General features: G+C 42.0%; 1 protein-coding gene across 5 annotated transcripts in view; it reads right to left on the reverse strand.

Moving 5' to 3' along the window:
* The window catches only part of LOC101922691 (collagen alpha-1(XV) chain), a 129,538-nt gene that overhangs the window by 14,570 nt on the left and 99,207 nt on the right, over positions 1-15,761 (reverse strand). For all 5 annotated transcript variants that reach the window (XM_055800014.1, XM_055800010.1, XM_055800013.1 and 2 more), the window contains exons 27-34: positions 13,548-13,601; positions 13,408-13,467; positions 10,653-10,721; positions 10,248-10,289; positions 7,858-7,903; positions 5,561-5,650; positions 2,036-2,085; positions 122-232 (exon numbers count right to left, since the gene is read on the reverse strand). In XM_055800014.1, the coding sequence (XP_055655989.1) occupies positions 122-232; positions 2,036-2,085; positions 5,561-5,650; positions 7,858-7,903; positions 10,248-10,289; positions 10,653-10,721; positions 13,408-13,467; positions 13,548-13,601 (522 nt within the window). The remainder of the gene's footprint in view (positions 1-121; positions 233-2,035; positions 2,086-5,560; positions 5,651-7,857; positions 7,904-10,247; positions 10,290-10,652; positions 10,722-13,407; positions 13,468-13,547; positions 13,602-15,761) is intronic.

Genomic DNA, 15,761 nt, shown 5'->3' on the forward strand with positions numbered 1-15,761 from the left:
TGGTTAGCATGAGGTTTTATATAGATCTTAGCATCAGCTTGATGTTTGCCTTTTTAGTGCCTTCTAAATTAAAACAATGGGTACCCACAGCTATTCCTATACTACAATTTGTGTGACTTACAACTAATCCTGGTCTTCCAGGTGGTCCAGGGGGTCCTGTCAGAAAAAAACCTCCATTTGGTTCTCCTTTTTCTCCTTTTACACCAGTGACTCCATTGTCTCCTTTTTCACCCTTTAAAGAAAATGTATTTTAAAACATTGAGCTGAAGTGAGATCAGAACTCCATGCACTGATGTTTTAAAGTTATATGAAATCTCTGAGCTTAATAAAGAAAAGCCACTGCTTAAAATCTTTTGGGCATCACTTCCTTCTTCAGTGATAAGGGATAGAAAGGAATGCTCTCTCTATCAAGGGTGTCTTAGGGTAGGAGCTGGGGGAGGTGGAGTTAGGTGGAGGCAGAGAAAATGCCTCTTGCTGTTTCCTGCTATTCTATCCAGCAAAACCTTGCTCTGTGCTGTAGCTGGAGGAAAAGAGAAAGTCAGAAGAAGCATGAAAGCCTGGCTTTCTGCTTTTCTCCATCAACAAGGAAAAAGCAAAGCAAGATTGTCATGAAATGGACAGATATTTAAAAGTATGCAGCTCAGTGAAGATTATGGTGCATTGGACAAAACAGACAGGCGGGGGTGTGTACCAGGATAACAGAAGAGACACCACACAGAACTGCAGATGCTTTGAACTGCATGTCTTCTGTCCATTGTTGATTATCAGTTAGCTTGGGGAACAGTAACTGCATGTCTTCTGTCCATTGTTGATTATCAGTTAGCTTGGGGAACAGTGATAGGTAAGAATTGATAAATACTCTCATTGTCTCTCTGTGCAAAATGAGCCACAGCAATTGTAGGTTCCACCTCACTTTATTTCCTTCTGTTTGCCTGGGGTTTTCCCTTCAACTTTTTTGGTCTACTTTGTTTCACTTTCTGAGAAATAAACATGTGAATAGAAGAGGCAAAGGATAAAACAAGAACGGCAGGTAGCTGCAGAAAGCCAGTAGAGATGGCTATGTATAGCCCCTCCTCTGACTTTTCTTCTTTTTAGTCTCCCACTAAACAGGACTATAAAGCTTTCTGTGAGGCATGCCATTTTGCAGAGATGAAGGACTAGATGAAAAATGAGTTCTTTGTAGCTAAAGCTGTAAAGCTATAGCCACTGCTCTGTAAGATCACAGAAGCCGTATAAGCTCTGTCATGCATTCAGGGGCACAGGAGTAACTTAGGTGCACTCAGCCAAGCAGAAACAAAATCTGAAATCCAGACGGCACTGAGTCCTTCAAGGAAACTGACAGTACACTGCTTCTGCTGGCATCATTACATGGTAACAAGACTCATTTTTTTCAGATCTTCTACTGAAAAAGAGTGTTGTTCACTTAAGAATATTTAAAATGATATTGCATTGGTATTCATTTTTGTCACCTGAAGCAGTCAGGAGAATAATGGAACAGAGAAAGACCAAACACATCAAGGTGTGGGTATACTTTCTTGCCCGAGATTCCAGGAAAAGTAGCTTCCATTACTTACTTTATTCAGTGTGTTTAAAAAATAAATAGTATTACACAGAACTGACACCACCACCGCCCCATGTGTTAATTGTTGCTACATTTTTTATAGAAGCCCTTTAGGTAATGGATGTTTCTTACCTGAGCTGAAGGGAAACAAAAGTATTCATTTATGGCAGATAATTTGTATCAACTTACGTTAGGTAACAGTGAATTATGACTTACTTTAATACCACGGGGAAGGTAAAAAGTCTCAGTAATAAAGTTTTTTTTCTTTATGTACTACTAACATCTACTATCTCTATACTTGTAATAAACTTGTCTGTGTAGCTGGACTTTAAGAAATAAATATGATTTGTAACTGCTGATGCTCTTACCTGTTTTGTCTATTTCACCATGCTGTGCTGTTTTATGCTTAATTTATATGAAAGTACACTTTAGAAAAGGCTTAACCGAATTCAAACACAAATGGGATAAAATTACCTTTATGCTATTAATAAAGTGGCTGAAATATGGTGGAGGCAGAAGTGGACCTGAAAAATGGAAGAAAATACAATAAATGACAATAATTAACTGTAATTTCTCTTTTTAAAAGCACTGCTTTGGATATTACTGTTTTAGGAGTTTTAAGAAAAATTATTCACAGTAATAACATTAACCTTTTAACAGATATTTTTAGTTTGGTTTCCTAACAAAGCAAGGCTTATGTGCCCTGTCTTGTCTGTCACTCCTCCACCTTAATAATTTCTGAATCTGATTGTGAGTTTCAGACAAATATGAAAGCAAAGAAGGCTCAAAGATTAAAAAGTCCCAGTTTTCTGGAAAAAAAAGAACAACAACAAGAGCATCTGGGCAGAGGGTGAAAAAGAAGCGTCCACATTAACCCCTTTGATGGAAACTAAGGCAAAAGAAAATCTTCCCATATGTTTTGCTAGCAGTGGGGTGACCAATCAGTATTTGTGTTACCTTTCATGCGAGGACAGTACCATAACTGACAAGAGACTGTTACTGTGCTGCTGATGACAGAATAATTGTCCCTCAACAATTTTCTGCAACAAACCCCAATACCAGTATCAGTGGTTATACCACCTGTGTTATGTTGTCTGACAATGGTGGTCAGCCAAAGGTGTTAAACCAGGACAAAAAGTCTAAAAAGTCTTAAAATATTCTTTGTTTGGCATACGCTTGGAAAAAAATCTATTTTACAGCTGCCTATAATGGCTCAATGCATTTTCTTCAAATGTGTTTTCATTCATTTTTGAGATCTTTGGGTCCAAGGCTATGTCAGCCACAGGACTCAATCTCAGCATGCTCTCTTAGGTACAGTTAAGTCAAGTAAGCATTGTATGTGTCTGTACTCTTGGACAGAAATGTATTCCCACTATGGCAGCTGTTTTGATTTTATTCAAACCCTGCCAATTAGAGCTTGCTGCAGTGATTTGCCTGGTCCACATGAGGGGATGGGGAACAGACAGGTGGAATGGAATGGTGTCCTTCTCAGGCATTGCTTAGTAATCTCTATCCTGGCCAATATCTTAGGTCTTTATAGGATGACCAGCAAACAGACTAGGCCTAGGCAAGGTGCATGAGATAAAGGGAAGTCACCACTCAAAATGGAAGTAAAAAATCTGTGGTAGGAAACCACTAAGTTCTACCTATACTGGTAGCTAAACTGCATTAGCCCAGTTCCTCAGCCCCAGGCAAAGCAGCACAGCTTCTATCCATACAGCTAGATGTCCTCACTCCCAAAGCATGAGAGACTTACCTATACAGCCTACTGCACCCGTCGCTGGCTTAAGCTGCCCCCCAGACCACCCTGGCTCTGGGAAAGTGTTACTAGTTGTAGGCTGAATCCAGGCCAGGAAACATGGGAACAATTAAACCGCAGAACAATTGTCCTCAGTGTCCTGAGTCAGTTTAGCTCACTGCTGTACACAGCCAGTGAAGTTTGCCTGCCATGGCTTCTCCATAGGCAAACCTAGCTCAGTCCCCTTCTGTAGACATTCAGTGGAAGGCTGGCAGGCAGTTCTTGACAGGACCTTTAGGGACCTTAACACTAGCCAGCAAGAAACATACTTTGTTGTGTAGCTTCTGCTGGTAGACCAGACAATTTCATTTCAGTTTGTTTTCGGGTTTTGCTGAAACAGACTAAAGGACTTTGCACTTCCTTAATCAATGGCAAAATCATGCCCACTCAACCATCAAAGTCACAGAACTTTGGTGACCTTTCTTTCAGACGCTGCTTTCAGATCGGGGAAGACAATGTTTTGTTAGTGGGTAAAACACTGGATTTTTGTTAGAAATTCTACAAGAGTGATACCATCAGTAAAGATGTCATACTTAATAAAAAGAGTTAAATGTTGCTATCCTGTGAATCAGATGCACAAAGTAACAGGAACTGTTTAAAGAACATATTAAAGAATATATTGGGCATCAATGAAAAACAATTCAAAAATTTCACGTACATCATCTCAAAGGCAAATTCTTATAATGACGTCATTGCTGGAGCTGGAGCAGCAGGGTGTGTATTAGCCAACAGGTTGGCTGAAGACCCTCTCAGTACTGTACTGCTTTTGGAAGCAGGCCCTAAAGATACCCTTCTAGGTAGTGAAAGACTCATGTGGAAGATTCATATGCCTGCTGCATTAACATACGACCTCTGTGATGAGAAATGTAACTGGTATTACCACACAACATTGCAAAAGCATATGAATAACCAAATTATGTACTGGTCCAGTGGAAGAGTGTGGGGTGGCTCCTCTTGTCTCAATGCTACAGTATACATTTGTGGGCATGCACATTATTATAGCTGATGGAGCAGGGAAGGGGCTGTGGGACAGGACTATGAACATTGCTTGCATTAAAGGCAGAACCTGGGAGAGAACAGACATGTTCATGAGGGATAAGCCAGTACAGAAGAGAGAATTTTCTTAATTTCTGTTTAGGAATGGTTCTAGCTTCTTTTTACAAGTTTATTGATGACTAGGAAGCACTAACCACTTATTTTAAGGCATTGGATATTGGTCAGAATAAAAATTAATTAGGGCAATACAAGAAACAGATTTATTAGAACAAACAGATGTCCTATTAAAAATAACCAAAATATCATCTTCAGTGAACAGGACTATGTCTTTGGAACAAAGACAGAAATATCCATATAGATGTAGTTTTGTATTCATTATCAACACATTAGAGGAAAAAGATTATAAATATGGCATAGCAACATTAATTTGATATACTGCTTCTTCTGTTTCAAATTATTTCTGGCACTGACCAAAGCCTTATCTCAGTATATGAGACTTAAAAAAATGTATAGAAAAGGAAAAGTTTGGAACAGCAATATTTTCAAATAGATGCTTGTTTCTGTAACTATTTTTGAATGTGTAAGAATTAGCAATGTGTATCAACTTTTTGATACAGAAAAGTAAAACTTTGGTGAGAAGCATCTGTTATGATGCTCCTACAACCAGTGAATTGATATTTTTAGTTCACACAGACTTTTTATGAGTTTCACAAATAAAGCGTAGAATATTAAAAAGCTGGTTGAAATGGAGATCATCTAGTTCTACCTCCTGCTGGAAGCAGGACTGTCACCAGCAAAGTACTGCCTTGAAGTTAAAATACAGAGGTGTGTTACCTTGAAATAGGCAGCACTGGATTTTAGCCCAATTGGTTGAAAAAGATTGACAGCAAAAATGGTATTTCAGGAAGTGGACATGATGCCTTTCTAAGATTTCAAAAATTTCTGACCAGCCAGTTACATTTCAGTATCTATTCTGTTGTCTTATTCTTAACACATTCATAATACTCACAAATGTGCAGTACAGGTACTCCTTTTCAGAAGACATTTTTGATAACATTATGAACTTTGTTGTTCTGTGTGTCAGTTCAGCAAGGAACCTAGGTATAAGTCTTTAAGCAGGTAAGGCTGCAGGGGTATCAAAGTACTTTTTTTAAGTTAAACGGATTCCTTTACAATATGTCAATGGCATATCACATTTAGTATACCTGGTGGTCCTGGAGCTCCTCTGTCTCCCTTTTCTCCTTTTAAGCCCGGTGAACTGTGCAGTGCCCAGGAAGCTCCATTTGCTTTAGCACCTGCCATAAAAACATCACAAATTCACAGCAGAGACTATAGCAGTGACAACCAAACGACCAAAAGTGAGAGCAGGCTTTTCCATACATGAGGGGCATGTGGCTCCAGTCCTTATATGCTTGTCTCACTCTCCTCATGAACTCTGAAAAGCTGCCCGATTGCCCTCACTTATCAACCCCAACATGGGCAAGACCGTCTCTCTCTTACAAGTCAGTCTTTCACTCCCCCACCTAATGACCTAGCCTAAGACCCTCTGAACAAATCTGTTCTCACTCTATTTGTGAACTGGGGCGAGTGTAGAAACCGTTCTCGAGTTATGGCTCCGTGTTTGATACCACATCTTCTACTACCTCCAGACTACAAACCAATATATGATAATATCTACAACTGTGAATGTCAAAAATATTATCATTTATTGTTCCTTCATCTCATAAAAACATTAATAATGAAGAAAAATCTCTGAGAACAGAAATGCTTTTAGCATAGTTTTACATCCAGGTGAGCTAAGGGTAGTACTGCACCCAACCACATCTGGATAAATCTTCTATTTTTCCAGATATTAGTCAACTTTTATGGTAACCTTACCCTATAAAATCTCTGGGTAAAACAATCCCTGAGTATTCAGGCTCCTTAGGCCTGATTTCTCTATTTGTTCTAACCGAGTAATTGCCAATATCTTTGCAAAACTCATGTAAAATAACATAATTTTGCCATGGCAACATGTTATAGCCACTTACTTTAGGTAGAAATGCCTTTGCAAGTGCAAGTGAGGTGGTCCTATTCTGACTTATGGGCAGGAAGGGTGTTGAAGTGCAATGACAACCAGATAGAAGACACCTATTTTGAAGTAATATTTAATGGTTCCCTGTCTGTGGTATCTTCAGCCCCTGCAGTCAGTCATGGTCTATGCTGGGAGTCAAGGGATCACTAAGAACAGTGGCTCTTTTCTAACCTGATCTGATTACATTTCTGAATGTCACAGGGGCAAGCACAGAAACAATTTCTTGCTTGGGTACCCAGTGAACCAAGAACTTTGGGCTGTCTGTGGGCATTTATTGATAGATCATGGATTCTTTGTTAAAAACAAAAATATGGACAAAGAAATCTTTTGGATCCCTGTGTGCAGGGGGAGACAAGCAATTGAGAGTGTTTGAATTGAGGAGCAGTACTGGACAGCCTAGGCTCTATGGGCTTAATTCTGTGGGCATAGCCCTGAAGAAATGAGGACAGTTTGCCAAGCACAAAGCTTTGGCTTTCACTTATAAGTGGTGAGTCAGTCATGCAGCAGTAGGGATTCAGAAGGAAAGCTCAGGTCATCATTATACACCATAAATTTGTCCCTTTACTGCCCTGAAACCCCCCTTCCATCAAAATTAACAAAACTTCTCCATCCTTGTGTCGGTTTCCCCCGGGTCCTCATGTGTGGAGTTTCTCATCCTCCTCCATTATTCTTACTTCCTCCCTTGACTGCCTGTCAGGTTTTTGTCCTAGCTACTCCCAAACCCCAGAAATTACTTTCTTTTCAACAGGCCTCACCTTTCTAGTGAAGGAGGGGATGAGAAACATTTCTTCTGTCTTGCCAGAAAATTCACCCCACCTCACAGAAAGAATTGTTAGTAACTTGTTTCTTTCCCTCAGCAACATTCTGTGGGACTCCAGCAGCCAGTATGTGTTGACCCTGCCTTTGGTAATTTTCTTTCAAGCAAAAAGATGGGAGCATTTTGACATTAGTCATTCAGAGAAGGGAAATGTTTTTCACACTTCAGTCAAACGCTGGAGGAATGAGACCACCTGGTTGCTTGCTGGGATACAGTATCAGGTGGACTTCAGAATCTGCATCTTAGGAACATTGCCAGAGCAGAGAGTGATAATTCAGCGCAGCCATGTGTGACACCTCTGCTCTGACAGAGGACTTGTATGATTAGATCCTGCAGAAACTGTGTTGCGCTCCACAAGTTATAAATCTTAGTCTTCAAAGTGCAACTAATAGGCTCATTTGTTCTTTGGTCTACACCTTAAGACTGAGTAAATATGTGATCTTACAGTTTCACCAGAAGAAGAAACAAGACCACTTTGGTTTTCCTCCTTTTTTCCTCATAAACCCAGTTACGCAATAGCCAAGAAAAACCACAAAAAGCTTAACTAAGAAAACAAAACAAAACAAAACAAAAGCTTATTTAAACCAAGGTACAAGAAAATAATTACTCACCATGGACATTAAGAGCTTCTTGATTTCCAGGGTAAGGAGTGCTCACCTACAGACAAAGAAATCTATTACAAACTATCCATACACATAACTGATGGAAATGCCTTACATGGTGTGACTGAAAAGCCTGGAGATTTTGCATGCTAGTAAATGTTATAACAATGCTCCAGTTTGTCAAAGTCTGAGTATTAGCTGATCAAGCTTTTTTTTCAGGATTGTGCTCTCTTTAGTAATGCAACATGCTTTCAGCAAGAGGGTAACAACATGCATTTTAGAGGCATCAGCAAATCCTGCTCTCAGTCATGCCAGTCAAGCATCAGAAAACTCATTCTCCAAGAACAATTCTGAATTTACATCACTGCATTTCAAAGCAGGACTTGATTTTTGACTAAGATAACAGACTGTGTTTGTACATTTTTCATCAGACCATGGCTATGCCTACTGCCTGATGTTGACCTATACTCCAGGTGCATTGAGACCACAATTGGGAGGCAGAATTTATTCCAGTCTCTCCCGTCCTGGCATCAGTCACCTGTAGCAGTGGGCATCCTACTTACCTCTACAGCCTATCTTCAAAATAGGGACACTGCAGCAATTAAAATATGGCACAGTGCTCAGAAAAGGACAGATTTTAGCACTAGCTAGTACTATTTATATGAACCTAAGCAAGGATATGAAAAAAAAAAAATAATTGAAGGTGCTGCATCTGGCTAGTCCTGTAGTATTAGCTCTTATAAGTCTTACTCACATGGATAGCTCCATTAACTTCAGAAGTTCAGTTCACATGAGGAAAACTTGTGGGGTTCAGTCTGTAGCTCTTTCTCAATATTCAATTATGTAGGCATGAACAGCAGACTTCTGATCTATAAACTTGGATAGGTTTAGGAGATTATTCACAAACGTAGGACAAATCTATCCAGCATACTCAGATGCACAAAGAGGTGTTTATAAGTACAGGTTTCTATTACTTGTGCACATAAAAGTTACTGCTTTTATTCAGTTTGTAACCTTCTTGAAAAGTGACATTTTATTATTATTATCTGAAACGCAGCTAAAATAGGCTTGTATTGTTTGAATCATTCCACAGAGAATCATAGGTCAGTTGAAGGTGGAAGGCATCTCTGGAGATTGTCTAGTCCAAAGCAGGATTAGCTACACCAGGGCCTTGTCCAGTCAGGTTTCAGAAGTGAGGCTGACTAATCCATATGTGAATAACATACAAAAATTATATGGTAGTAATGGGAAGATTTAAGCGAGGAATTCAAAGAGGTAAAAAGATGGTGCCTATAGGTCGTAGGCCAAAACCACAGAAATGTCAAATTACCATAAAGTAATGTCTATTTATCATCAATTAACAGAAAGATCCATAAGCTGGGATACATCTTCCTTCAGCAGTAAGGCTAGGGTGATGATAACTGTCAATGCATTTAGTATACTGTAAGTCAAGAGCTGCTTCTCTAAAATAAGTGAAACAGAACTGGAATGAAAATTGGAGGAGGGGGCACAATACTATTTTGAGCTATGCTGTCTAACAGAAAAGTAGAGCAGCCATACCGCACACCACACTATTAAGGGGAGGACTGTGGCTGCCAAAAACGATCTTTTCCAAGTACCTAACCCACAACTTAACAGCACAATATAGCCCTAGGGAAAGTACTTCCAGGACTGAACTCTGTTCGCCATTCATTGTAGGGTATAATTTCCATGACACATGAAACAAAACCTGCATCAGGATCCTCTGAAAATATAAAGTCCATCTCCCTTCTTTTGATACTAAGTGTGAAATTGCAAGTCCTTTGAAGGTAATGGGGACTTTGCCATTCCCTTTGGAAAGCAGGGGAAGAGCTTCACCTGCTGCCACTCCCGAGGTAATAAATGCTTATATGAGAATACACGTCATTTGAGGGTCAGATAAAGAACATGACCTTTCTTTTCTGATGCATCTTTCATGCCATAATGAAACACATAGCAAGTCTTATTTTGGACAGGAGAATTGAAAACAGCTAAAAACATAACAACATGGAGACAGTTTTTTTATATACATCTGAAAATGTGTGTACATGTATGTATAGACATTAAGCTCCCCAAAGCAACTTGTAACTATGGAAACAGAAGGTGTTAAAAGTATTAGGACAACCAAGTGTTCAAAGTGCTTTAAGCAAAAAGTTCTAGTGTTTCTCGTTCTGTTACATATTTTATATATGACTAATTTTGGGTCTATAAACACTTGAAAATCTGTTATCTTACAGACTAGGTAAAACGCATCTCTGGTGCAAAGCAGAAGGCAGGGGGAGATAAGCTGCAAAGCTACCGTGGTTCCATATACAGCTACTTTGGTTATGTACTGTCATGGCCATGCGTTTTGCTAAAAGCAGGTTCTGTGTGTGACTTACTGGCATCTTGCAATGAGGTCTGGCAGAGACTGGGAAAACTGTCTATTGAAAACAGGAAGGGCAATTATTTTAATGAAGGTAGGTGTAATACAGCAGATAACACACTAAATAGGTCTGCTAGGCATGATGGGACAAAGCCTGGCACCTCTGGAGCAGAGAGCCCAGCTTGGTGCCCAGGAACTCTCACAGGTCTGTCAGCAGGTCCTGCTCTGTGTGTGAGGGACAAAACTCTTACATGACAGTGGCTCTGGTTAACAGATTTTTTCCTATGCATGCAAACAAGGTCACACACTGTAAATGGTGTTGCTTGAAACAAGTTTTGATGTTTCCTTTTGCAAACTGTTCCTAGAGCAGCACATTTCTGTTACAGATGCAGACCAGCAACTGATCTCCAGTTATACTTACTCCTTTGATATAAATTATACGTCCTGGAGGTCCAGGGGGCCCTGGGGGTCCAGGCAAGCCAGGATGGCCCTGTTTAACAGAAAGCAAAAGAAGGAAGATACTAGAAAGATCTTTTCATATACAATACAACTGAGCCTACAGAACAAAGTCCAAGGGACTCAGAGGGTCTTATTTAACCAAGAAGTTTTGTGTTAAATGGTTTGAGGGGACACTGAACATTCACACACTCTAGGAATCTTCTGGACTGCTTCCACTGTGTTATATTTCCAGTGGACATCTGGTAAGGTGAAGTCCCCCATGAGAACAAGGACTAGTGATGGTGAGATTTCTCCCAGCTGCTTGTAGAATATTTCACCTGCCCCTTCATCCTGGTTAGGTGCTCTATAACATACCTGACCAGGATATCTGCCGTATTGGCCTTCCCCTGACCTTTACCCATAAACATTCAACCTTGTTATTACCATTGTTAAGCTCTAGGCAGTCGAAACACTCCCTAACATGTGGAGTTACCCCACCGCCTCTCCTTCCTTGCCTATCCCTTCTGAAGACTTTATAGCCATCCCTTGCAGCACCCCAGTCATGCGAGGCATCCCACCATGCGTCTGTGATAGCGACTATGTCACAGTTTTCCTGCTGCATGATGACTTCCAGCTCCCTCTGTTTGTTGCCCACGCTTCGGGCACTTGTGTAGGTGCACTGCAGCTGTGGTATCAATCTCGCCTCACACACCGGCATGCTGGCCCCAGACTCATCTCTAGCGAGCCTGGTTTTATCCCCTTCCTGCTTTGAATCTAGTTTAAAGTTCTCTCAATGAGCCCTGCTAGCTCCTGACCTAGGACCCTTTTCCCGCTCTGGGACAGGTGACTCCATCTGTTGCCAGCAGGCCTGCTGCCATGTAAACTGACCCATGGTCAAAAAAACCAAAATTCAGCCAGGGACACCAGGCCCCGAGACAGATATTGATCGGTGTGACCTTCCAACCACATGCGCCATCGTTCCCTACAACCAGTGGGACAGAGGAGAGCAATGCTTGTGCTCCTGATCCCTCAGCCAGTCACCCCAAGGCCCTGAGGTCTCTCTCAATCGCCCTCACTCTTCTTGTTGTTTGAGCACCATTGCTGCCCACCCGGAAGACCAGCAATGGGCATTAACCAGAGGGCTGTACCAGAGCAGAGACTTTTCTAGTAACACCCCTGGCACGGGCCCCAGGGAGGCAGCAGACCGCCCTGGGGGGGTGGGCCCCGTTGGCGTATCGGGCCCTGCGTTCCTCTCAGCGTGGAGTCACTGATGACACCCACCTTTCTTTTTTTCTTAGCAGAGCTGTTCATGATGTGTGGGGTTGACTGACTCTCCCTGGGCAGCTCCTCCAGCCTGGCCAGACCTTCATTCACATCACCATATTCCCGGCTGTCAGGCTGCAGAGCCGCGCACCTGAGGGCAGGGCACCTGGGGTGGTGGCTCGGCCGGGGGTGATGCCCTGCTGCCCCAGGCAGGGGCTGTTTCCACCCCTACCCATCACTTGTGTCCCCTCCAGCTGCTTGGAGGTGAGTAGGCCAGCACCCTCCGCCTCCAGTGATGTCCTGGTCCATGCATTTGTCTCAGCGATGGCAGAGAGCAGTCCCACTGACCTCTCTCTCCTTTGCAATCTTGGCACTCCTTAGCCTTCCTATGTCCCCTCCAGCTCTGCCACCAAGCTGAGGAGACTTCTCCTCCAGCCACACAAGCATCCCGCCACCCCTGGCAGCAGCGACAGGCTCAGGCGCTCCCTGCAGTGGCCTGGCAGCCATACATCTGTCCATCACCACATGCCTTCTGACACTGGCTTCTGTCCGAGGGGAAAGTGTATCAGTTTCCTCTGGGGGAGCCATGGCCACAACTGCAGTTCATTGCTGCAAGCCGTTAGGGGGATGGCGGTCTCTCCATGTCACCTGTGGTCACCCTCACCCCAGGCCCCAGCCACCCTGGGCCACAGTGGCCACTTGGCAGGGCCTCAACGCGTGTGAGGGTGTCGCTGGGGCACCCCCTCCCTCTGTGGCCACCTCGGGCCCGCAGGCAGCTGCCCACTGCCCCTCAGCACGATGCTCAACCCTGGTGGCAGCAGCAGCCACACAGGGTTTTGAACTGCTGCCTCTGCCCCAGCCCACCCTCGTGGGACCACTTGTATGAGAGCACTTCACAAGAACAGGCCTGCCACACCAGGAGCCTGGGTCACCACTTGTCATGCCGCAGTCACAGGCTGCAGTGGGCACGGGTAGGCTATCATCCGTGCAGTGCTGAAGCAGGCGGCCTCAGTGGGTGTCTCCTCATTAGCGGATCAGATGCCACTTCAGCATGAGGTGTTGAGGTGCTGTCTGTGTGGTGCTAGACAGCTGAGAGCCTATGGCAGTACCGCCACAGCATCGGGGGGGGGGGGGGGGGGGGGCATACTGATGGCCTCTATCATGTGGCCTTTGATGTACAGAAAGGACTGGCGACCCCAGGCCGCTGGCTGTTTGAAGCAGCTACGCTAACAGAGAATCACACATAGAGAGGTTACGCCCGGGAGCTGACACAGCCATGTGGGGCTGCGAGAACCAGATGGGCCCAGAAGTTGACTTTTCCATGATTGTTACCAGATAGGAAAAGTAGCAGAAACATACAATTATTTCTAGACCATTTCAGGTTTTTAGTCCTGTCACCATTTTAAAAGTGATCACATAAATCAGACTTTAATTAGGATTTTTTTTCCAGCTAATTGCAAAACATAAGAACTTACGTTAAAGGCTTCACCTCGATCACCTTTCACACCTCTCAGTCCATTCAGTCCTGGGCGTCCCTGAAATAAGTAGAAATAGTGCAGTATGTGTCAGGAGCAAGCTCCTCTGTCTTTATACCACTTGTGAGCATAATACATACTGGACGTCCTGGGAAACCAAGTTCTCCTTTAGGTCCGGTTGGTCCTATTGGTCCCTGGACAAAAAAGAAAATGCAATTATGGAGAATATATGGTACGTATCTTTGAAATACATTTTGATTATTTAGAATAAGATACATAGTTTTATATTTGTGTTAAAAATGAGTCTGTGTTTGTCTACAGAGAACGCACAGAATTTCCTCTCTACTTGGTCTGCTGAGCAATCTCAGAAGCTGAGGCCTGCCTGTAACAGTCACCTCTGGCTTGGAAAAGACTGGGATCTGAAATGAAGTCTGAATTCTTAGGCATTTGTAGGGTGTGCAATTCGAAACTGAGCCACCATGTATCAAAGTAAAATGAAGTGTATCAATCAGTAGGAAAAAGGCAGCTAGTGGTGTATGCTTTGTGCATCTCCTTTTTCTTTGCTTTGTTTTTCTAATTATTTTTGAATCAGGCCCTATGAGGAAATGTCTGTGAATCAGCCTGAGAATTCATACAGTGCCAGGCTTCTACATGCCTCTTACCAGATTGCATATGTGGATTTATAGGGCTGGTGACAGTTGAAACAGAACAGATCCTTCTTTATACAAGAATGACTGACCCATCAGGCTCACAAAGATATGCAAGTGACAGCAAAAAGAAAGGGCAGGCAGATTGCCTGGGAAAAGTGGTCCAGGACTATGGATAATCTATGACTGGGCATTTGCAAGCATGCAACTCCTAGGCAGTCAGCAAGTGATCAACAAAAAGTAGTAAACCTGAGAATACTACAAACTTTAATCTGTTGTCAGCTTCCCGAAACTCAGCAAAACCACAAGAATCTAGACAAGCTCTTTACATATGTGTCAACCTTTCTGGTTTCATTTCCTTTTTTTTAGTCTGGTGAAGCAAGAGATACCCCTTCTTGCATTACTGGTTAAATAATCTCTGTCTATAGATCTCATACAGATACCACTTATAGGTGACAATTGACATGTCTAATCCTGAGAAATCACAGTACTTTCAGTGTTATTACTGCAACACTTTCTATTGCCTACATACCTACAATATAGTGATTAACATAGAGCTATGCTGATGGAAGAAAGACACTAGCCATTGCACTGCTCATCACAATTTTGGCACATCACTTTAACGGTAACAAATATTTGTTGGCATTGTGACTGCAACTTCAAAGAATAGCTAGCAAACAATCAAAAATGTGAGGAAATCCCCATCTTGCCACTCACTTGCTCTTGATTACTAAGGAAAGTGGAGACTAAGAAGGAAGAAAGCCTGTGGCAGAACTGAGTGTTTTTATTTACAGTCCAGTTCTGTTGCCATGTTACATTTCAGCTCAAGGCACGGAGGGAGCACTGGCAAGTGAAGAACTAGAAAGGTTGCAAGAAATATCCTGATGTTTTATACTTGAATGATTTACATACTCAGAGTTTTGCATCTCACCTGATCAGCAGAACATTGACATAGAAATACCATATAGGTTCAAATACCTGTCTCTTACCACTCTAATTTATGAATTAAACTATTGCCATATTGACAGAATTTTCATTTAACAAAACCTTTTTTGCTTTTTAAAGAGGCAAATATTTATCCTTTTTCAATGAAAAGTGGTGTACATTCATGGCAAATTTATCTGATAATGATGAGGTGATAATCTTAGCATCAAGCTGAAATTCATGGATTATTTATTGTAGTTTTTATCATGCTAAAACCGAAGACTGGATTAGAGATGAAATTCAGAAATGGTTAACACGTGAACATATTGATTCATGCTTCACCATTGTAATCAGAGCTTAAAGCTCGCTAACGGTAGCTGAAACTGTTAGAAGATGGTAGGACCTTTATTAAACTTCTATTTCATTTCCTGTTTAAATGTAATTCCTGCCCACATAATCAAAGCTAATGCTTGTGTCTAAAAAGCAGGCAACAGATTGCTGGTGGACTCTGACAGATGTGAACTTGAATATTGTGCCCCCAAGCTTTCAAAATGATTCAACCCACCCTTCTGTGTTACCATACCCAATAATGGGTTTTGAAAAAAAAAAAAAAAAAAGAGAAATCCAAAATGTTGTGGGGTATTTTTCTATTTCACTTTCCAGTATTTGAGCCTTTAAAGAATATGCAAATCTGAGCTTTACTGAGCAATGAAGATGATTAGAAACAGATTTTTTTATTAGTTTAAATAAATTGAAGTGTCTGGATCTCATGCTTTAGCTGGG

Source organism: Falco peregrinus, chromosome 3 (genome assembly GCF_023634155.1).
Source record: "Falco peregrinus isolate bFalPer1 chromosome 3, bFalPer1.pri, whole genome shotgun sequence".
NCBI classification, from domain to species: domain Eukaryota; kingdom Metazoa; phylum Chordata; class Aves; order Falconiformes; family Falconidae; genus Falco; species Falco peregrinus.